The sequence below is a fragment of the Pipistrellus hanaki genome (assembly GCF_964339955.1).
Source record: "Pipistrellus hanaki genome assembly, chromosome: 1".
In the NCBI taxonomy this organism is placed as follows: domain Eukaryota; kingdom Metazoa; phylum Chordata; class Mammalia; order Chiroptera; family Vespertilionidae; genus Pipistrellus; species Pipistrellus hanaki.
This window is the reverse complement of record NC_140503.1, coordinates 169,497,125-169,519,372: the sequence shown is the minus strand read 5'-3', so window position 1 is coordinate 169,519,372 and position 22,248 is coordinate 169,497,125. Positions and strand designations below refer to the sequence as shown.

At 37.8% G+C, this 22,248-nt stretch overlaps 1 protein-coding gene across 2 annotated transcripts in view; it reads right to left on the bottom strand.

Moving 5' to 3' along the window:
* GC (GC vitamin D binding protein) overlaps positions 1 to 14,928 on the bottom strand; it is a 32,431-nt gene extending 17,503 nt beyond the window's left edge. The window contains exons 1-4 of one of the 2 annotated variants that reach the window (XM_084861527.1): positions 14,461 to 14,928; positions 4,833 to 4,902; positions 4,266 to 4,398; positions 1,771 to 1,982 (exon numbers count right to left, since the gene is read on the bottom strand). In XM_084861527.1, the coding sequence (XP_084717653.1) occupies positions 1,771 to 1,982; positions 4,266 to 4,398; positions 4,833 to 4,902; positions 14,461 to 14,509 (464 nt within the window). In that variant the 5' untranslated portion in view covers positions 14,510 to 14,928. Of the gene's footprint in view, positions 1 to 1,770; positions 1,983 to 4,265; positions 4,399 to 4,832; positions 4,903 to 13,014; positions 13,226 to 14,460 lie in introns of those variants that run through there. The other variant, XM_084861528.1, reaches the window with a different exon arrangement.
* Positions 14,929 to 22,248: the final 7,320 nt, after the last annotated feature.

Here is a 22,248-nt window from a genome sequence, read left to right as displayed (position 1 = left end):
ATTCCAAGACACAAGATGGCCGCCCAATGTGGTCAAAGATGGCTGCCCCCATGTAGACACAAGATGGCCTCCACAAGATGGCCTGCAGGGAAGGGCAGTTGTGGGCAGTTAGGGGTGACCAGGCTAGCAGAGTAGGTCAGTTGGGGGAGACCAAGCCAGCAAGGGAGGGCAATTAAGGGGGGGGACCAGGCCTGCAGTGGAGGACAGTTGGGGGGACAAGACCTCCAGGGGAGAGCTGTTTGGGAGACCAGACTTGCAGGGGAGGGCAGTTGAGGGCAACTCGGCCAACGGGGGAGGGCAGTTAGGGGTGACCAGGTTGGCAAGAGAGGGCAGTTAGGGGTGACTGGGCCAGCAGGGAGGACAGTGTGGGCAACCAGGCCTGCAGGAGAGGACAGTTAGGGGTGACCAGGATGGCAGGGGAGGGCAGTTAGGGACAATCTGGCTAGCTGTGGAGCAGTTAGGCATCAATTAGGCTGGCAGGGGAGTGATTAGGGGATGATCAAGCTGGCAGGCAGAAGTAGTTAGGGGAAATTAGGCAGAGGCAGGCAAGCAGTTGGGAGCCAGCAGTCCTGCATTGTCCCAGATTGGAGAGGGTGCAGGCTGGGCTGAGGGACACCCCAACCCCCATGCACCAATTTTGTGCACTGGGCTTCTAGTTTTCTCATAAGTATTTCTATGGAGAGAAGATATATGTTAACTTATAGTTTTAATATCTAAAAAGCACTAAGGATGTGCAGAAAGGGTTTTAATACCAATCACTTTTAATCAATATTTTCATTAAATAAAAATGTTATTTTCTAGATTTTCATGTAGATAGTTTGAGAGGAGGGGTCATTTGTTGCTTCAGTCACTTAATATTTACATGTGCATGGCCAGTGGTAGATGTTTATTAATGTTAGTTGAATTAATTAAAACAAATGCAATTATGAATTTACCTTTCACAATCTATCCCTGTTTACTATTCTAGAAAATTGCTATGAGTAGGTTTATTTATTTATTGAAATCTTTTTAACTTTCAGGAGCATAAGACTATGGATCTGAAAGAGATTCTGAAAATTTACAGGGATGGGCAAGCCAGCCAATTTTTATAGAAAATTATGACCTGAATTTCATACTTTTAAAACCCATTTGAATGCCATTGCTTTTGATTTTTTTTTTTAGTAAATATATTTTTTCATTATAATTAATTTTCACCATTTGTGTTCATTTTTATGATCTTCCAAGACAAATGTAAAGAATCTCCATATAATCTGGCTCCTTAGTAATGTTAAGCAATGAGAGGGTCAGAGTAATATGTGCTCTTATGTAATGCAACATGCATCTTAATTCACAACTGCTTCTTAGAATGTGAAGAATAAAGCTGTTTATTTTGGTTTAGTGAAAATTAAGTATTAAACATGTGCATAGCAATAAAATTTTATCAGATGGAGTATATAGAGATCACTAGCTTAAGGGGAAATACTATAGCTACTGTCAAATATTTGAAAATCTGTCATGAAGACAGGGGATCCAAGTAGTTCTGCTTCAAGAACTAGATAGGATGAATTGGGTGGGCGCTGGGGAACGGTGGTTTTCATCTCTGCCTAGGAAAGGCATTAACAGCAGGCGACAGTGACAGCAATGAGCTGTCTTGGATGAAAGTCAAGTTCTCGTTATTGGAAGTTATCCAGGTTGCTGTAGAAGAGGTGTTTGTATAGAGGAGGGGGTTAGACTAGATATAGTTCTGATCTTTTGTGCCTTAAAGTTTTACCTCTGAGGAAAGCAACTTACCGGTTAGCAAATTCCTTGGGATCTTTCCTGAATGCCTCACAGATTTCATCATTACTTGGCTCTACGTAGGTAGGAAATTCCTGTGGCTGGTGCTTCAGGGCAGCCATACAGAGTTTCCTTTCCAGGCCCTCTTTGGTGCAGCACTCAGCAGTTCCTGGGTGCACTGGGAATGGGGAATCACTGTCGCAGGATCTAGCAGACAATTCTGACGTCTAGAAAGAAAGAAGAGAAACCAGCAAACTAATATATACAAGTTTCCAAGCTTATAGTTCTCCACTCAGTGTAACATCTTTAGTTAAAAATTCTCGTTAATAACAAACTGTCCATGCCAAAGGCCCAATGAGATGATTTGGCAAAGTGGCAATTTGCATAATCATAGTTATGGGCAAGTACAGGGTCTTATTTATGTTAATAAATGACTTTCCTCAAAGCAGGAGAAAACAGAACCATCATTAATAAATGGACTGTGTTTGATTGCAGTCATTAAAAGCTTTATCCTCTAGGCCAGTGTTTCTCCACAAGGTTATTAACATCACTGAAGATAAGAGAAGTCATTTCCAAAAGATCTCATATTGATATCCTACCTGATTTCTGCTGCAAATACCCCATCGAGAATCAGGACCCTCCTTCTCTCCTCTTTTTATTACCTGAGCAGACCCTTGTTAAGTGCTTTAGTCTTCTACATTGATTTGCATTCTCTTAGCCAGTGGTTCTTGAGCCTGCTTTTGCATAAAAATCTCTCATAGAATATCTAAAAATTAAATGCCTGAGTTTCCCATCACATAAATTCTGAAACAATAAAGATGAGGCCTTAGGATCTGTTTTCTCCCAAAGCTTATTCTCATGTGTAGCAGGGGTTGAAAAAAATCACTGGTATAACTTAATCTACTGCCTCAACATGTATACACTGATACAGGTGGGCAAGCTAACTCCATGGTGAGAAGACTACGAAAGCAATTATAGCCACAAAAAATGTTCTTTCTGGAAAGAATTTGAAATGAAAATGTAGAGCATAAGTAGTTATCATGGAAAAATTATTTTGGGATTTATTTGGGAAAAAGTGCTTTCAAATCCCTATGCTTATTTTACATATTAACCATCTTTTCAAGGGAAAACACCAGAAGATGTTTCCTATCAATGAAGGAAAGCAACATGATTAATCACTTATGTAAAAGTGAACATCTCTCATCCTTTTCCACATCTAACTTCCGAACTTAAGAACTCTTTTATTCTTCTTTCTTTAGTGAATATCCTCATCTATTCCATTTCTTTGCCTGTCAAGTTTCTTATGGTTTCTTTTTATTACCTCCTTTCAAGTAAGGAATTTAAAAAGAAAAAGCATCAGCACATTTAAAAATAAATACTTTGAATAAGTAGGAGAAAATGGAAGCTGGTGTGCAAATTGCCAATGCCATCCCTGGTCTCTTTATGATCTGTCTTTATAATTTAGCAGCTTCTCTCAAATGAAGGCATGGGTTAGCAAATATATATAATAAAAATGTGTTTTGTTGTTCTGATCATGGTCAGTAGTTTGATGCTTGCTTATTTTAAGGTGATTTGGAAGGTCAGGTTGAAATGACGGCTGTTTAGGGACTTAGTGATGGGGGAACATGATTATGAAATTCTTAGAAAGTATTAAGGGCCAGGTAAGGCAATTAACAATAAGAATAATCATTGCGTAGATTCTAGTCCAATGATATTTGGAACATTGTTTCCGCAGGCTAATTGCTGCAGGCTTACACAGGGAGACATTTGCCTTGTAGAGGCCTTTATCAAGATACATTTAAATGCCATTTTCATTGAGCCTGATAACTATATTAGTAAATTGCTACAAACACATGTGGGTTCACCTTTCTTCAGTCTGTACTTTGAACCCTGTCATTTCAGCATTTTAATTTCTGCATGTATATTTCAGGGGAGAAATTCCAAAACCTAGTGGTTTATGCATACAGGGAAACTTTTGAACACCAAATTAATTTGAGGTCAACACTAAGTTGCTCCAGGTCAATCAGTACCAGGCTTGGCATGATAAAAGTATGCGTAGATTTTAGGATACACACAACCTATAAGAACTATTTTCTGAGTCAGTATTTCCTCCCCCAGTTTTCTCATTTGAACCTGTAGGACTGATGGGCAGAGGTGATTTGTTAGGCCAGAATAAATCTGAGCTCTAGAGCAGGGGTCCTCAAACTTTTTAAAGTGGGGGCCAGATCACGGTCCCTCAGAGAGCTGGAGGGCCGGACTATATGAACTACTAATTCCTACTGTAACACCTCGGCTGCGCTCACTGCCCAAAAAACCTGGCGGGCCGGATCAGACTCCTCTGCGGGCCGCATGTGGCCCGAGGGCCGTAGTTTGAAGACCCCTGCTCTAGAGTAACAGGCTTCATATTTCCTCCAAAATTGGAGTAGATGGAGTTGCTGTCTAGGATTTCCCTAAGATATGGCATGAAGACCTGTCTTGGCTTTCTTCTGTGGGCCACCACAGTAACCTACCCTGTTGTCATAGCAGCCAGGGTCAGCCTCTTCAGCACAGCAGGCTTCGGTCAGGGAGACAACTTCCTTCACAAGGTGACTGACCTGTTCAAAAGTTCCGCTGGGAAATTTCCTGCTGTAGAAGACCATTGATCTGAGGGGGAAAGTAAATCAATACTCAATTAGAATTAATTTTGCCCCACGTTTGTACATGTTAAACTATTCTTTTCAGTTTTTTTTTTTTTTTAAGGAATAGTGCACTTTTTATTGATGAATGAAAAGAATAGGAGGTTGCCTTTTATTTTTCTTCTAGGTAAATTTCCCTTGTAAAGTGGCAGGAGTTGAACGTGAGTTCCATGAAAACAGCTTTATGTTCTTTCTTCTCTCAAGCCTCCCCAAATGAACCTGCTCCACACCCTGTTGCCTTTGTTTGCCAGTCCTGGCATGTACTGTTTTGCATTTTAATTTACCTTAGAAAACTATTGCTTACAATCAGTTCAGCCCTTCATGCTGAGTTGAAGTTAACCTTACATGCTGTTTCATTCAAGGTCCAGTAACCTAGAGGGTGAGTGAGTGCTTCATACTTACAAAGATGTGAAGTCATCTTTTCCGAGATTGGTTAATTCATTGCAGACTTTATCTTTCTCATATTCTCGGCCTAGGAACCAAACCAAAACAAAACAAAACAACAAAAACAAAAAGAGTTTTGTATATTCCCTTTTAATTAATGTTTCATTAAATGCATATGTAAATAGGATCCTTTATGTGACTTATTTGTGGTGAAACTAGCATTTTTTAATATGCAATTCCATTTTTTGTGCCTTTCTAGCTATTTTATAAAAATAGATCAGAATTTTATGACATGCTATAAATTTTAATGGACAGCAGAAAAAAGTGATCTAATACTAAAAGTAAATAAGTCAAATGATTATCAGAGCCTGTTGATGTGTTATCATTCTCTTAGTTCCCATCTTTATAATAATGCTAAAATGGGACATTTTGTTCCTCCCTTCTTTTAAAAAAAATATATATTTTATTGATTTTAGAGAGGAAGGGAGAGAGAGAGATATATAGAAATATCAATGATGAGAGAGAATCATAGATTGGCTTCCTTCTGCATTCCCCCTTCTGGGGATCGAGCCCACAACACAGGTATGAGTCTTTAGCTGGAATCAAATCTGGGACCCTTCAGTCTGTAAGCCGATGCTCTATCCATTGAGTCAAACCAACTAGGGCATTTCTTCCTTCTTTATCTTTGTTTCATCTAAGCTCTCAAAAAAAAAAAAAAAAGAGAGAAAAGAAAAAAGAAAGAAAGAAAGAAAGAAAGAAAGAAAGAAAGAAAGAAAGAAAGAAATGGAGAGAGTATCTACAATCCTAAGTGAAGAGCCATCCCACTGATGCAGGACCTTGAAAGGGATTGTGTGAGAGCTGCTCTATTACCCATCTCCCGACTATATAAGAGAAGCCTAGGAATTCTGCAGTGGCAAAAGATGAAAATTAGGTAAAATGTTTTTTTGGATAAAGTTGTCAGTGTGGTGAGTTTGGGGGAGTAGAAGGGTGTGCTTCCCCTCATTTCAAGTGTGGAAAAGGGGTTTTGAGAAAAACACTCATTGACCTTGATAGGTGACCCTTGGAGTGTGGGGTACCATGGCCAGGTGTCTGATTCAGACTAGAGAAAACTAAAGGGCTGGGGGCTGATTCAGTGCCAGGAGCAACAAAGGAGAGGGTTGTGAGCGGGAAGCTTTGCTGAGGCTGGTGGACCTGACATGGATCAAACAGAAGAGTGAGCTTGCCTGGAGTTCTGTTGCCCCCTCCTCCCATTTCTTCCCCAAAGGGCTGACTAGAGGACAGTGAGCCACCAATGGTGGGACACCTCTGTGCAGAGGCAGGCGATTTGAAATGTGAGGTCCAAAGGAAAGTTTTGAGGTGTTAGCTGGATGTGAGAGATCTCCTAGGATGATGAGAAAGATCTCCAAAGAAGCCGAAGCCGGTTTGGCTCAGTGGTAGAGCATCGGTCTGCGGACTGAAAGGTCCCAGGTTCGATTCTGGTCAGGGGCATGTACCTTGGTTGCGGGCACATCCCCAGTAGGGGGTGTGCAAGAGGCAGCTGGTCGATGACTCTCTCTCATCGATGTTTCTAACTCTCTATCCCTCTCCCTTCCTCTCTGTAAAAAATCAATAAAATATATTAAAAAAAAAACAAAAAAGATCTCCAAAGAAGCCACAAAGGAAATGTCAACATTGAACATCTCCCATAACCAGAGGAAACAACACTGCTCACTAAGCTGCCCAGTGAATTGCTTTTTCCTGCTCTTACCTCTCCTGCTGGCTTCTTCCTTCCCTGTGTTTGGGGAACCAGAAGCAGCCCAGAGAGTGGGAGGAAAGAGGAGAGCAGCAGAGAAAGAGAGGAAAGTGTACCTGTCCCTCTTTGGCACCACAGGCAGTGGGACTGACCTAGGCTTGATCTTGTGGAATAGCTTCACCTTTAAGCAAATTTACATATTTTTGGCTATTAAACACAAACATATTCCCCATGACTGTTATGAGGTAGTTATTTTGAGGTTCAAAGGGACTAGAAGACCTTTTATTTGAGAGTGAACAGAAAAATCATGGAACTTTCACTAAAGAGACTGGAAAGAGCTGGATTGCTCAGGAGGAGATGAGTTTTCTACTGTCTGTGAGATTCACTTGTTCAACACACCTATTCCATATGGAGTGGGGGTGGGGGGCGTATGGAAGGTAGCCAGTGTTGTTCCTTATGTCATTATGCAAATAAGTCTAGGACATTTGCCAACATGCTATGGTGCTCTTTCTTTAAAAAAATTAAAAAGTAAATAAATTACTCTGTTTCTGTTCTAAGATAAGATAACTTTAGTGACTTATCTTCCTGACTTTAAATATTATGAAATCCATCTCAGGTGATGGCAATTGCTGTCATGCCTTTATCACCCAGATGTCTTTACCTCCCTAAAGTTACAGTCTGTGGAAGAGCAACTTTACATAAACGAAGGTAGAAATTTTTGTTTTATGGGTGGTTGGATATAGGCTAGAGAAGGTCGTCTTCTCCTCCTCCTCCTCCTCCTCCTCCTCCTCCTCCTCCTCCTCCTCCTCCTCCTCCCCCTCCTCCTCCTCCTCCCTCCTCCTCCTCCTCCTCCTCCTCCTCCTCCTCCTCCTCCTCCTCCTCCTCCTCCTCCTCCTCCTCCTCTTTCTCCTCCTCTTTCTCTTCCTCTTTCTCTTCCTTTTTCTCCTCCTCCTCCTCCTCCTCCTCCTCCTCCTCCTCCTAAAAAAGATTCTCTGTAGGATTTATTAGATTTATTGGTGCAAACTACCCATAGAGGAAGCTGTTGCACCTTGTATCTTTCAGGTGGATGACTCAAAGTATAGTACTGACATGAGAAGAGTCAGAACTAAGAACAAAGACCATCTTAAGCAGCACTTTGTAATAAGGGACCACTAAAATATCATAAAACAACACAGAAAAACCCACATGTTCAAAACCTCTTATTTTGAAAACTGGGACAAACACAGTAGGATTGATAACACTAATAGTCAGTGGGGTACAGAAAGCCACTGGTAACTGAGAACCTTTAAATCTAGCACGCTTCCTGGAATTTATTGACTGGTTTACAAAGATGGATATTGTCACAATTTCAAAAGGTCAAAATAGGGCAGAAAAGGTCCATTAATCATTAACGGTATTCCGTGGGACTGGAGAGCAGGATATACAGAGGAGAAATGAAGGTAGAGCTGTCCTCCTGGAACGAAGAGCCGTAACCTCAGCATGTCTGCAGAGTGGTTTTAGGTTGCTCAGAAGGGAGAGCTGGGAGAAATGGCTGACAGGAGACTTTGGTTCAGTGGCAGAACTTGACTGTAGCCATGGCTAAATACTAGCTGAAATGGTGAACAGCCTCTTGGAGAAGTGAATTTGTTTTGTTACTGGAAATATTCAAATGGAGCTTAAATAACTATATACTAGCAAATGAAAGATCCCTGATTTTAGTGCAAGATTGTATCCTCTTGATGTCTAAAATCACTTCCAAGGGATTACAAAGTAATCCCTTTTAGAAGTAGTAAGAAATTATATGGAACCTTTTGACCCAAAAGCTATGTTTACTAAAAAATAGCTCTTTCTCTTTTTAATGTATAGGCTCTAACTTTTAAAATAAAATCTCCCTGTTAAATCGCAGATATTATTTTTGTTATTACTTTTCATCATGACTACTCAGTAACATTCACAGTGGAAGCTTGTATTCAAATGGGGCACTCTGATGAACGTTTTCAGAAATAACTTGTTTCTAGTCTATCAGTGTTGGATTTCTCACTTCAACAAAAAGTTTTTATTCAATGTGTTTTAGGAATGTATGAGTATATGTGAATGTAGTGTAAATGACCACTATAGGTTATCCCTTGTTAAATAGCTTTAATGAAATCAGCTACTTGTGTTTGCCCCAAAGTACATTGGAATTCACAGGTTTTATGTAGTGCTTTCGCTAGAATACAAAATTATTAGAGAGAAACGGAAAACTGGATTTACTCTATAAAACTTAAAATGGTTTTGAAGCCATTTTTATGGGAATATTCAGCCTTCAGCATGACTGAAGCACGGAGAAAGCCCAAAAGGGAGGCATTCAGAAAATTCAGAATTAAATATATGAAAAGGTAACTGCTCTTACAAAACCTACCTACAGAGGGAGCTGTTGCGCCATGTGTCTTCCAGGTGGAAGATTCAAACTATATCTCTGATTTAAAATTTTTATTTATACAAAGAGAACATATACAGCCTATAAAACTAGCAGGCAAATATGCTAATTCTATTCTCATCTTTCAAAAGACAATGAAAACTGAAGTTGATTTTCAGTGTGATTATTACAAATTGATTTCCATTCCATGGAGTACTGCTTAATAAAATTGTTTTTCATTCCAGTTGAGCCGACGTTGATTCATATAATTTAATCTATCTTGAACGAATTGTAAATGACATCCTCTATGCTTTAATATGCCTCGTGGTTATAAAGCAGGCAATCTGGACTTTGACTTGGCCCCAGTAAATATTGGCATAATCTCAGTGACACTGGTGAAATCTTCTTCACACTGTGACCTTTCGGCACTAAATGTTTACAAATTTCATTATCAGAATTTTTGGTTTTTGCAATAGTGGGTCTCATTGTGAAACATTCTGGCAAGTCATGTCTAATTCTGGAATTCTGAAAAGAAATTAGATCTACTTTCAGGAAATCTTTAGTGCTCCATGTAACTTAACTCTCCCAACATAGCTGACAATATTCATTCATGTATGCAACAGACATGCCTAAAAGATTTACTCTGTGCCAGACATTGAGTTCAGTATTGAATATACAAATAAAAAGCAAAATAGACACACCTCTGCCCTCATGAACTGCTAATCTATTGGGGATAGACATAATATACTGTCTTGGTACACACTCCACTTTAGGGAGGTATTTTGAGTGCTTTAACTATTGCTGTTATAATCTTTCTGTGAATGCAACTTGGTCTCCTAGAAAAGCTGTTTGTATACCAGGAGCGATGGATGGGCCCTAAATAACACTGAATTGAATGCATGCTGATACAGAAAGATGGGAATTGCCTTAACTTGCTGTTTTCCAATTTTGTTCAGAAGAATCATGGGGTTTCAGAGCTCCGCTGGGCATTTTATATTTTTGCAATTTTCATTTCTGTGGCACTTTTATTTCTATTCTACACTGACAGGCTTGTCTATGTCAGCTAAGGTCAGCATATTTGCTTTTGCTTTCTTAGTTTTATCTTTAAGGGCATGGTCTGCAGTGCTTACTAGGCAGTCGGACTAGATATTGGTGATTTCGGAGTAATGGTTTTATCTGAGAGCTTGAACATTACTGGCCTGGTTTAGGAAGCTGACCTGAATATTGGAGCTAAAGAAAATTACAAATGTATCGCCAGAAACACTTTCATTGAAGAAGTAGCAATCAAGTTTATTCCATTTTAGGCTTTTTGTTTTGGTTTCATCTCCTTGGATGTTTTTCATTTTGAAAAACATCTTGTTTTTCATCATGAAACATTCATCTGTTTTTTCATATTGATATTGTTTCATATTGATATTGTTGTTTTCAGGCAGGTGTGCAATTTTCTGAGTTTGAATCAATGGGAAGAAATTCAATTCTTTTAATACTAAATCTAGAGGTCTACATGACATCTGCCGATTAACTACTCTAGAGGAAATTAAATGTAGCTCTTACTATGCCACCAATGGAACACATGGGGCCTTTTTTTCAGACATTGAAAGTTTAAAAACAGTAGAATATATGAAATAAATAGGTTAGTTGCCCAGCTGCAATAGTGACTTGATAGCTACTCAAACTAATGTTGTTGGGTTAATCATGGGTAGGAGCCTGTTTAGAGGATATATTCGCCAAAGTCCTAGGAGGCATTATTTCTCCATGCATCTCATTCCACCTCCCATTCCCTTCATAAATTGGGCACTTTGTCATCTACAAATGCTTTTGCAGGGGTGAAGTAAGGGAGTAAGTTTGGGATGGGTGAGGCTGATGTCCCCTGCATCCTAACTTGGAAACTTAGAATGCATTGCAGGGCTTAGTTTTTAAAGCAATCGAAGAATAAATAATATCAGGATAATGGTTCACATTTGTGTAGAGGGCCAAATGGGAAGACACCTGGATATTCTTTAGATTGTTGCTGACTGGGCCCGGGATATTGGCAGAATTATGTCAGTTGCACTCCAGCCTCCTTGTTTTCCTGTGAAACCCCTCCTTGGATTGGAGTATAAATAGATGTGCTGCGTGGCTTAGGAGGTCATCAGTCTGCCTCTCCAGCAGAGGAGGACAGCGGCCCTCCCAGCTCCCAGCTTAAAATCTATCTCTGTGTCTTCTCTCTTTATTTCTATTATTTCTCAATCCCTGGGCACCTCCACTTAGAACCAGTTCGTTCGTCTCTCTTTCTGTGTGGGACATGGAAAAGGGAGATCCCTGCCACCAGGCCCCCGCACATTTGAGTACCAACAATTAATCAGGCACTGTTCCAAATACTTTACAGATTATCTCAATCTCAAAAATCCTAGGAGATTTGTAGTTTTCATAGTTCACTTCCAGTATTTACTACATATTTTTGTGTGTCAATTTAAGAACTTCATCTCTGTGTATAAATTGTTTATATGGAAAATTGTGTTAACATCCAAATAAGCAACATTAACTTTTTTGAGCATATTTTATCTGTGGGTTTGAGAATTACTCTTAGAATTCAGTCTTACTCTGTTTATGGTATTAAAAGATTATTATTCCTGCCCTTCTAAAGTCTTAATTTGTAATTACAAGTCCTGGAAAAGGTAATTCTTCCTCTTCATATTCCCTTTATTTATGGTTTTAAAGATTTGTTATTGACTTTTATAGAGGGGGGGGGGGAGAGAGAGAGAGAGAGAGAGAGAGAGAGAGAGAGAGAGAGAGAGAGAAAGAGAGAAACATTGATGTGAGAATGAAACCTCAAGCTGCTATCTCCTGCATGTCCCCTATCGGGGATCTAGCTGACAACCCCAGCATGTGCCCTGAATGGGAATTGAGCAGGAACCTTTCAGAGCACAGAAGGATGCCCAGTCCACTGAGCCACACTGGCCAGGGCAGTATTCCCTTTTAAAAACAAGGTTGTAAGGATTGTTAAACCTTACAAATAGAAAGCTGAGCAGGATGGCTGGAAGTCTGTTTAGTGCTTTGGTTTTTGTGTAGACAGGGACATATAGTAATACTCACTAGGTACTTGCAAATAGACCTTAAAAAGCAGGCCAATACTAATTGTTTCCTTAATCAAAATTGTCTTATTTTTATAGAAATTCCTTTAGTGCAATGATCATATTTTAATGTCTTATATGTTTGGCATAATTCTGGACACACGTGAATTTTCAAAAAGCCAATTCATTAAGCACTATGAAATCTGAAAAATAAGGAATGGCAAAGTTATATTTCCATAATTGTACACATTTGAGTTGATATAAAGAAGTACTGATAATTCTGTTTCATTGGCTAATTATGGACTTTTTTTTTAAGAAAAAACTTTTTAAATGTATTGATTGAATTTAGAGACAGAGGGAGGTCAGGGGAGAGAAAGAGAAAGGAGGGGGGAGAGAGAGACAGACAGACACAGAGAAAGTGAAACAACAAAAGACAGAGAAATGTTGATTTGCTGTTCTACTTATTTATGTATTCATTGGTTAATTCTTGTGTGTGCCCTGACTGGGGATAGAACCTGCAACCTTGGTGTAACAGGATGATGCTCTAACCAGCTGAGCTACCCAGCCAGGGCCTGCACTCCATCTTTTGACTAAAATAATTTAGAAAATGTTGGACACAGATGATTTTTCTTTTCCTACCCATCCATACATTACAATGGCTACTAAAACTATATGAAGTCTATTTATACAGTTAACCCAGTGGCAAGCCTATATTATATATATTTATCACTGTCTATCTCCGTTATACATGTTTTTTGTCAAGAAGATATCTTGAACCATTTAAATGCATTTTTAAGTTCAATAGGTTACCATAAACAGCATTATTTTATAGAGAAACTTCCTTTTTAAATGTTAGTGATCATTCATCAGTGTTACCATAAATGGCATTATTTTATAGAGAAACTTCCTTTGTAAATGTTAGTGATCATTCAACAGTGTCAGATGATGGTGAAAGATGTTGAAATAGAGGTTGCAGAATTCTCTGTTATTCTTTAAAGGACACTATAACTCTTTTAGGCAAAGGCAATGTACACTTACTTAGTCAGCAGTCCAACATGTTGACTCATGTTCCACCTGATAATATCCACATGTAATTCCAGGTCCTAGCCATTACTGAACCTTCTGGTGTTTGAACATCCTGATCAATACTACTTCAGTAGGCATTTTTAGGTTCAGATCTACTCCAGGGAAACCCTTGAGCAAAGGAATAAGCTTTCAGGGTTTCTTGGGTCTTGGCCTATTCAGAGGTCTTTTAAGGGACACATTTATTTTACTTATTTACACATTTATTACAGTGCATCTCAGACTTTGTAGTCTTAAATAAGAACCATAGCTTACTTAAAAATCTATTGGTGAATGAGACAAAGTTTTAAATAATTTGTACAACAAAAGTTGGATCAAGGAAAAGTTAATGTAAATCGAATAAGTCAGGAGTAAGATTGTTCATGTTACATTTAACACCAATAATTCCTAGACTATACACATCTAATCCCACAGGTTAAATATATTACTAATATGAATATTAATGTATGACTTCGGTGAGACTGACAGCACTAAATGAGAACGAATTTCTCAAAGCTGGGTGAATGCTGATTTCCTTAGAAGTTTTTAAGCATCATCCAGAAAAGTAAGTTTAAACTGATTATAAAATTTTCAGCTTGGGAAACTTCCATAAATTGTATACATCACATAATTTCAACCTGTATCATTTAAAAAAATTTTTAAACATTGCTAAGAGACAAAGATACTATTTGAAGAATAATCTTAATAAAATATAGCTCAATTATCATTTGATAATCATGTTTCATATCTATTAAATTATTTTATGTGGGATATTTTAGGAACTACAATGTATTTTTAAATATATGTTTGGGGTTCCTTTAAGAGACTCAAATCTCAGCTGACCTCATTGATATGGTATACTATGCTCTCAGTAGCAATAAATATTTGAAATCTGAAAAAAAAGTGCTCATGGATAGATTAAAGCCTCCATTTGCATCATCTTCTACTAACTAAAAAGATTCTAATTTTGCCCTAGCTGGGTAGCTCAGTTGGTTAGAGTATCGTCCCCATACACCAAGGTTTCAAGTTCAGAATCAGGTCAGGGTACATACAAGAATCAATCAATGAATACATAAATAACTGGAACAACAATTGATGTTTCTCTCTCTCAAATACATTTACAAAATATTCTAATTTCTAAAGGTTCTCCCCAGGTCATGGTTATTAAAAAAAAAAGGCAGGGAAGGATAATTTTATAAATTATATACTTTTTCTTCCTTTCATGAGATTATCTTGATTTCTTAGATATTCCAGTTGAAAGCTCTAATCTAGGCCACATTTCAGTTCAGATGAACCCTGCTTTGATTCTTCTCTTTCTAATATCTTTTGCAGTTACTCTCTTTCCCACCTTTATATACTTTTTTAAAGTGGTGACAGACTAGTAAGAGTTCTTGTAAATGGTCCCAGCACAGGAAGTCTCACCTCTTTCCAGAGCGTTCACAGTGAGCAGGAGAAGCAGGATCCTCTTCATTTCCCAGCTGGCAGTACTGCAGCAACCTGTTGCCTGCAGTTGACCCAGAAAAAAATGGCAGCCAAGAGTAACCAGTTCCCTTTTAGTAAGCTTCTGCTATGAACTAATCAATCATTAATCTCTATACAGAAGCCAGGGCATCCTTGGCCCACAGAGAGAAAATAGACACCCTGGGGAAAATGTGACACATGGGAGTGTTTTTAATCATTAACTTGGTCAAACTGCAGAAGAGTCGGTGTATATGTAGGTTACTTTCCTGCTGCTTTTTACTGAAAATTTTTAGTGTCCTAGTGGGTACATTTCCCCTTTCTTTATAGGACTGTTTGCCTCCCTTGGACATCTCTACCCTTTTTCTGTGTGAATGGAACCTTGCAGGTTATTTCTCTCTCTCTCTCTCTCTCTCTCTCTCTCTCTCTCTCTCTCTCTCTCTCTTTCTCTCTCTCCCTCTCCCTCCCTCCCTCTCTCCATTCCTCCCTCCTGCCCGCCCCTCTCTGTTTAAACCCACTACAAATAAGGATTACCCTAAAATATTTCACATTAGGTGTTTTAAATAATAAGGAAGAAAAAAGAGTGAGAAGCCAATTTATCATAATTGCTCAAATCCATAATTCAATGCTATAAAATTTATTTAAGATGTTGGGATAGTACTTTATTGCAATATTACACTTTTTGAAGCTACTGACATCTTTAAAACAAACAAAAACCAAACCTTTGAAGTGAGGCAAATAGCTGGAGAGGTTAAATGACCCATGGTCGGCAAACTGAGAATCGTGAGCCACTTGCGGCTCTTTGGCCCCTTGAGAGTGGCTCTTCCACGGCCTGGGCGAGTCTATTTTGAAGAAGTGGCCTTAGAATAAGTTTAAGTTTAAAATTTTGGCTCTCAAAAGAAATTTCAGTTGTTGTACTGTTGATATTTGGCTCTGTTGAGTAATGAGTTTGCTGACCACTGACTTACTCCAACTCCCAAAAGTTAGTGATGAATTTTGGACTTCTATGGCTAAGTTCAAGTTCTTTCTCCTACCACTATACAACTGGTATATGTTAGGGTACTGTAACCTGAGATCTCACAGTGGCCCTGTAGAACATGGAATTCAATATCTTCATTTTACAGAAGAGGGAACAAAGCCCTAGATAGATTCTGTGACTTGCCCAGAGAGCACAAATCATTCGTCATCTTTCATCAGGATCAGGTCAGCTCCTGCTCCTTGCAGGGGTCCTTTTTTCTGGAAAGAGGGTCAAGTAGGGTTGGGATATACAGGCTCTGGAATAAAATCCTCACTCAGCCCTTATTGTCTGTGTAACCTTGGGAAATTATTTTCTCTTTCTAAGTCTCATTTCTCTCACATGCAAACATGGTGATAACTCATTATTTTTTGTCACAAGATAATTGTGAGTTTAAGATAATCCATGTGCAGATATTCCATAACATTAAACACATGATATCATGCATTGATGTCATCTAGTAGTCCTTATTCTAGTTATTATCACTTTCTTCATTGACCTTCAAAATTGATATCTGAGAATATCATGGGAACCAATGAAACTTAGAAGTATCACTGATAAGTGATCTAGAAATCCATGAACAATTTTGTGGCCAACGATTAACTGTGCAGGCAGAGTCCATCAAAATCTCAATAAACTGCACAAAGCAGTTACAGTTTTAGTCAGATCCTCCATCTACATTGAAGATACTTGGATGTTAGGTTCAGAAAATAGCGCTCATTTAGTTGGAAAAAGGTAACTAAGCAAAACAAAGATATCCTGTAAGGTCAGTGGGAGCCTGTTAGGTAAAGGAGATCTTGGAGAGGAAGTAACGGGCAAACAGTTTTGCTGTTGGGATCATCCTCCTGCCTACAAATTGAAACTTTTTCTTCTGCTAAACTTTTGGTTTATCTTCAAATTAATTAAAAAATGTTTTAGTTTTACTATAACTTATTTGGAAACAAACTTTAAACAAGTGTCAGAGTTTAAAAATAATTGAGAAACCCAGAACTCAGAGAATAACTGTTAACACCTTATAGTTTTTATTTTATTTAATATATGTACATTGTAGGTTTTTATTTAGCAGTTGAAATTTCAGTCATATTTTAAAAAAATATATTTTATTGATTTTTTTTTTTTTTACAGAGAGGAAGGGAGAGGGATTGAAAGCTAGAAAAATCGAAAGCTAGAAACATTGATGAGAGAGAAACATTGACTAGCTGCCTCCTGCACACCCCCCACCGGGGATGTTCCAGCAACCAATGTACATGCCCTTGACCGGAGGAATCGAACCTGGGATCTTTCAGTCCACAGACCTATGCTCTATCCACTGAGCCAAACCGGTTTCTGCAAATTTCAGTCATCTTCTGATTGATTAATTCATTCAGATATACAGCTAACTGTTCCCTATAATTTTGCTAAAAAGTTTAAGTCCAGCCCGTTTTTCTACTTTAAAAAATTAAGACTTTATCTCAGCTTTTGCAACATCTACCACTTTTGTTTAATGATAAGTTGCATGTAGCAAGAATTGCAACATCTCATTTAGGTATCCTCTTGAGAAATCTCTACACTAGCTGCCAAGTGCATTCTCTTAGCTGAATTTATCTTTTTTTAACTGAAAATTGGCACTCGCATGCTGGTAGCTAAATGCATTAACCTTTTCTCAGTCCTATTTATGTAATTCTCCTTAGCCTTTCAAATGTTGATTTCTTGTATTGATATTAAAACTGGGGAAAAAATTATAATTGGCCCAAGTGAAAAGTCTCATGTTGCAATGAGTATTCTAGTAAATTAGATGAAAGGGGGGAAAGAAGTGAAAAAGACCAAGTCCAATATCCTGACACTATGTTACAAGCCGTACTTGCAGCAACTCAGGAATGTATTGGAGAAATAGATTTTTAAAGAATTATTAAATATTTAAGTTGTGGGATTTTGCAGGAATTGTTTAGCACATGAAGGACTGATTTGAAATGGTCTTCCTCTTATTTTTCTTGCCACTGGCTTCAGAAGAAATTTAGGTTGTCCCCCCCCCCCGCCCCCCGCCCCGCCCCTCCTAAACAAGGTGAGTTCTAGGCAAAATCATGAAACAAATTCTCTTCCTGCCAAAGCTGCTTAAACATTCTTGCATTATAGTATTGCTGCCCTGTATGGGGTGAGTGTTTTTCCTCTGATTTTGTCCCAGATCATCACTTTACCTTGGTTTTCAATAGTTATTCTCTGTATACAGTGTTCATTTTATATCCATTTTGATAAGTGTCATTAAACTTGTATCTATTAAGTCTGTGTTTTTCTCCAATGTTGTAAAATGATCAGCTGTTATTTTTGAAGGACTTTTCTGTGTCATTCTCACTCTTCTCTATGGGACTTTAATTACACATACTCCCAGTAGTTTATTAGACTATTTGATATTATCCCACATATCTCTGAGATTCTATTCAATTTCTTTATCCCTTGTTCTCTCTGTTATTCAGTTTGGATAATTCCTATTCATTAATCTGAGTTGATTCTTCTTCTATCTCTAATATTATTCAATGAATTCAGCATTTTTCAATTTTAGAATTTCTACTTGATATTGTTCATAGTTCTATGTTGCAGTTGAGATTCTGTTTATTCATTAAGACTATGGTTGCTTTGAAATTTTCAAACATATTCTTTTGATCTCTTTACATAAAAGCTTCTTTGTAGTCTTTATCAACTATATACTATGTTTGGGTTATCTCAGAGTTGATTTTTATTGACTTATTTTTATCTGAATTATGGGTGACATTTTTCTTTTCACCTTTGGTAATTTTCTTTTTTTTCATATTTAGTAATAGACTGAACAAGCAATGTGAAAACTTGACAGTTTTATATGTTTTAATTTTTTAAATTCCATATAACGTAACAAGTGGTTTTCACATTGTTTTTCTCATTCTTGATATCCCAGAGTTTAATTAGTATTATTCAGACATCCTTTTGACTGAATTGATTGGAGAAAGGTCAAATTGCTACCCAGTTCAGTCAAACTATTCAGAATACTCAAATATGTGACTAAGAAAGGCATCTGATGGACTCAGTTTTATGTTATACCTAAACTTGAATTTAGTTAGGGATAATAAGAACTAGAAAAGTTGTTTTCTGGTAACAGAGAAACTTTTATTCACATTCTTTTTTTGACCTAGTTTTTTTTTTTTTTTTTTTTTTTTTTTTTTTTTTTTTAATGGAATCTATAATTATTTATTAGAAAGTTCACTTATGATTTTTACTTCAAATGTGGAGATTTTAAACAGAGGTTAATGCATAATTAATGATAACAGATAACTTTACATATTTTTTCCTTTTTGTTGTATTTAAGTTACTGCCATGTGAATGATATAAGGTCACACTCTGAAAAAGGAGTCCAGTTAAATATAAAAGAATATAGTGCAATACAAACACTGGCCATATATATGAGTGGCCAGATAATCATGATCTCTGAACACATAATAATCTGGCCACTTAGAGTATGTGTGTGTATATATGTATGTATGTATGTATGTATACACACACACACACACACACACACACACACACACACATATATATATATAATAGAGTCCTGGTGCACAAAATTTGTGCATGGGGGGTGGGGGGGTTGTCCCTCAAACCAGCCTGCACCCTCTTCAATCTGGGACCCCTCAAGGGACATCCCTCTCAAAATCCAGGACTGCTAGCTTTCAACTGCTCACCTGCCTGCCTTTTTGATTACCCCTACCCACTCCCCTGCCAACCTGATTGATGCCTAACTGCTCCTCTGCCAGCCTGTTTGGCCCTAACTGCCCTCCCCCTACAGGCCTGGTCCCATCCCAACTGCTATTCCTTGCAGGCCCGGTCACCCCCAACTTCGCTCTTCTGCCAGCCTGGTCACCTCTAACTGCCATCCCCTGCAGGCTTGATCACCCACAACTGCCCTCCCTTGCAGACCTGGTCCTTCCAACTTTCCTCCCCTGATGGCCATCTTGTGGAGGCCATCTTGTGTCCACATGGGGACAGTCATCTTTGACCAAATGGAGGCAGCCATCTTGTGTGTTGGAGTGATGGTCAATTTGCATATTACTCTTTTATTAGATAGGATAGGGGCCTGGTGCATGGGTGGGGGCCAGCTGGTTTGCCCTGAAGGGTGTCTGGGATCAGGATGGGGGTTCCCTTGGGGCAGCCTGGGTGAGGAGCCTGTGGTGGTTTGCAGGCTGGCCATGCCCCCCGAGGACTCAAGTGAAGACCCTGATATCTGGGATTTATTTATATTCTATAATTGAAACTATGTAGCCTTGAGCAGAACCAAGCCTCCTGCTCGCTCCATGGCTGCAGTAATTTTTGTTGGAAATTTATCTTCTATAATTGAAACTCTGAAACCGTAAGTGGAGGCCAAGGCAGGCCAGGGCAAGTGGAAAGCTTGGCTTCCTCCATTGTCAGGGAAACCCAAGCCTCCTGCTCTCTCTGTGGCCACAGCCATCTTGGTTGGGTCAATTTGCGTGCTCGCTTCTGATTGGATGGTGGGCATGGCTTGTGGGTGTGGCGAAGATACGGTCAATTTGAATATTATTCTTTTATTAGATAGGAGATATATATATATATATATATATATATATATATATATATATATATATATATATTGGAGGCCCAGTGCATGAATTCTGACCAGGGGGGAGGGGACATGAGTGGTTGGCTGACCTGCCTGATGGTCAAACTCCTGGTCAAGAAGACAATTTGCATATTAACCTTTTATTATATAGGATATACATTGAGTGGCCAGATTATTATGAGTTCAGAGATCATAATAATCTGGCCACTCAGTGTGTGTGTGTGTGTGTGTGTGTGTGTGTGTGTGTAATTTGTTTTACTTCAAATATCTGGGACTCTATTGCATTTCCACAAAGAAAATTTGGCATAAATTTATAGCTCTGATAAAAAAAGTTTAAAAATATATATATTTTTTTTATGGATTTCAGAGAGAAAGGGAGAGGGAGAGACATATATAGAAATATCAATGATGAGAGAGAATCATTGATTGGCTGTCTCCTTTATGCCCCCTACTGGGGATTGAGTCAGTAACCCAGGCATGTGCCCTTGACTGGTATTGAACCTGGCACCGGTTAGTCGACAGGCCGATGCTCTATCCACTGAGGCAAACCATTTAAATTGAAAAAAAAATTTATGATAATAAAAAGCATGGACTTTGGTTATAGGTAAATATGTGTATGCAAGCTTTACTAATTAACTCCAATTAATAAAAGTACAATGAGTTTAATAATAACAGTTTAAATGGAAAATTTACTTAAAACATCTAGCAAATACAAACATTAAATTCAAAATACACATACTTAATGTAACTGCTAGTTTTGTTTGTTTGTTTTGTTTTGTTTTTTTTTAGAATAAACTGTGTGTGTTTTTTTTCTCAATCGTGGCAAATTCATGTGTAATGTGTTAAATTTTTGATTATGTAAATCTTGTCTGATATAACAAGTCAGAGAAAGAAATAAAATAAAATAAAATGCCTACCTTTTAAAAACTATAACTGTACCAAAGCTGTAGCCATGTGGCATAAGTATAGTAACACATTGTTCATGTATTTTTTTTTGTTATATTGTGAATTACAGTAATTAGACTAGCATTGATAACAGTAGTCATTCAAATATTTTTATTTTAGACACTGTTCTAAGTTTTGGGACAAAGTAAAGAAAACACAGACAAAAACATTTGCCCTTATGCAGTGTAATTTTAATAATATGTAATAGATAATAATTATGTTTTAATAAGTGTTAGGTAATTATATCTTAAGTAGTTGTATGTTATGTACTAATAATTGCTTTCTGATTAGAACATTTTTAGTAGGTTGCTTTGCTGATGATTTATGCCAGGTATACTGGTAGAAACCTGCTAAGCCCATGTACTTCTAAATTGTGTAGGGAATATTTATTCAGATACAATTATATAATTTTTAATTTTAAGGATTACTGAGCCACCATTTAACTAAGGAAAATTGTTTCATAATGAGCAGTCTACCCCAATGCAATTTGTTTTTTTAAAGTTTTGCACCTCTTTTATTAAAAAAGAGAATTAGACTTATGATCCCACTGTATTATTTTTTTCTTTTCTAGTCCATAAAAATAGTTCTAATAACAAAAGTAATAAGTAAAACAGTAGTGGGGAGTGAAAAAAGGTAAATAAAAACACACATGGATTTAACAGCATGGAGAACAAGAATCTTCACATGAAAAGTGTATAAATAATAGATGATGCAGCTCTTTTTTTTGGTGGTGGTAGTGGGGGGGGGGGAAGCTGGCTAATAATAAGAAAAAGAAAAGAATTGCCATTTTTCCTTGTCATCATCTTTTTTCACCTTCAACACGTGAATTACCTCCATGATATATATTACCTAAGGTGTGTACAATGTTGAAAAATTATATTAATTTTTCCCAGATTACCCAAAGATGGGTTATTGTTCTTACATATGCATTATAAACTTTCTAAATAATTAGAATTCCTACTAAGAAGATTCATGATTTGTTGTATAATCAGAGAAATGATGAAGGTTATTTTCTAGATAATTTTTCTTTAGTTATAGACTCCATGTTTTGGATCATTCGTAAATTTACTCCAAGGTTGTCAAATTCCAATGCAGTCAGTTGGCATTTAACAATAATTCTTAATGAACTAGCCAAAAAATTCCCAATACTGCATGGTCACATTAATAATGGCTCTATTCCTATGCTATAGCTGTTGTGGTCTAAACGTTCTTT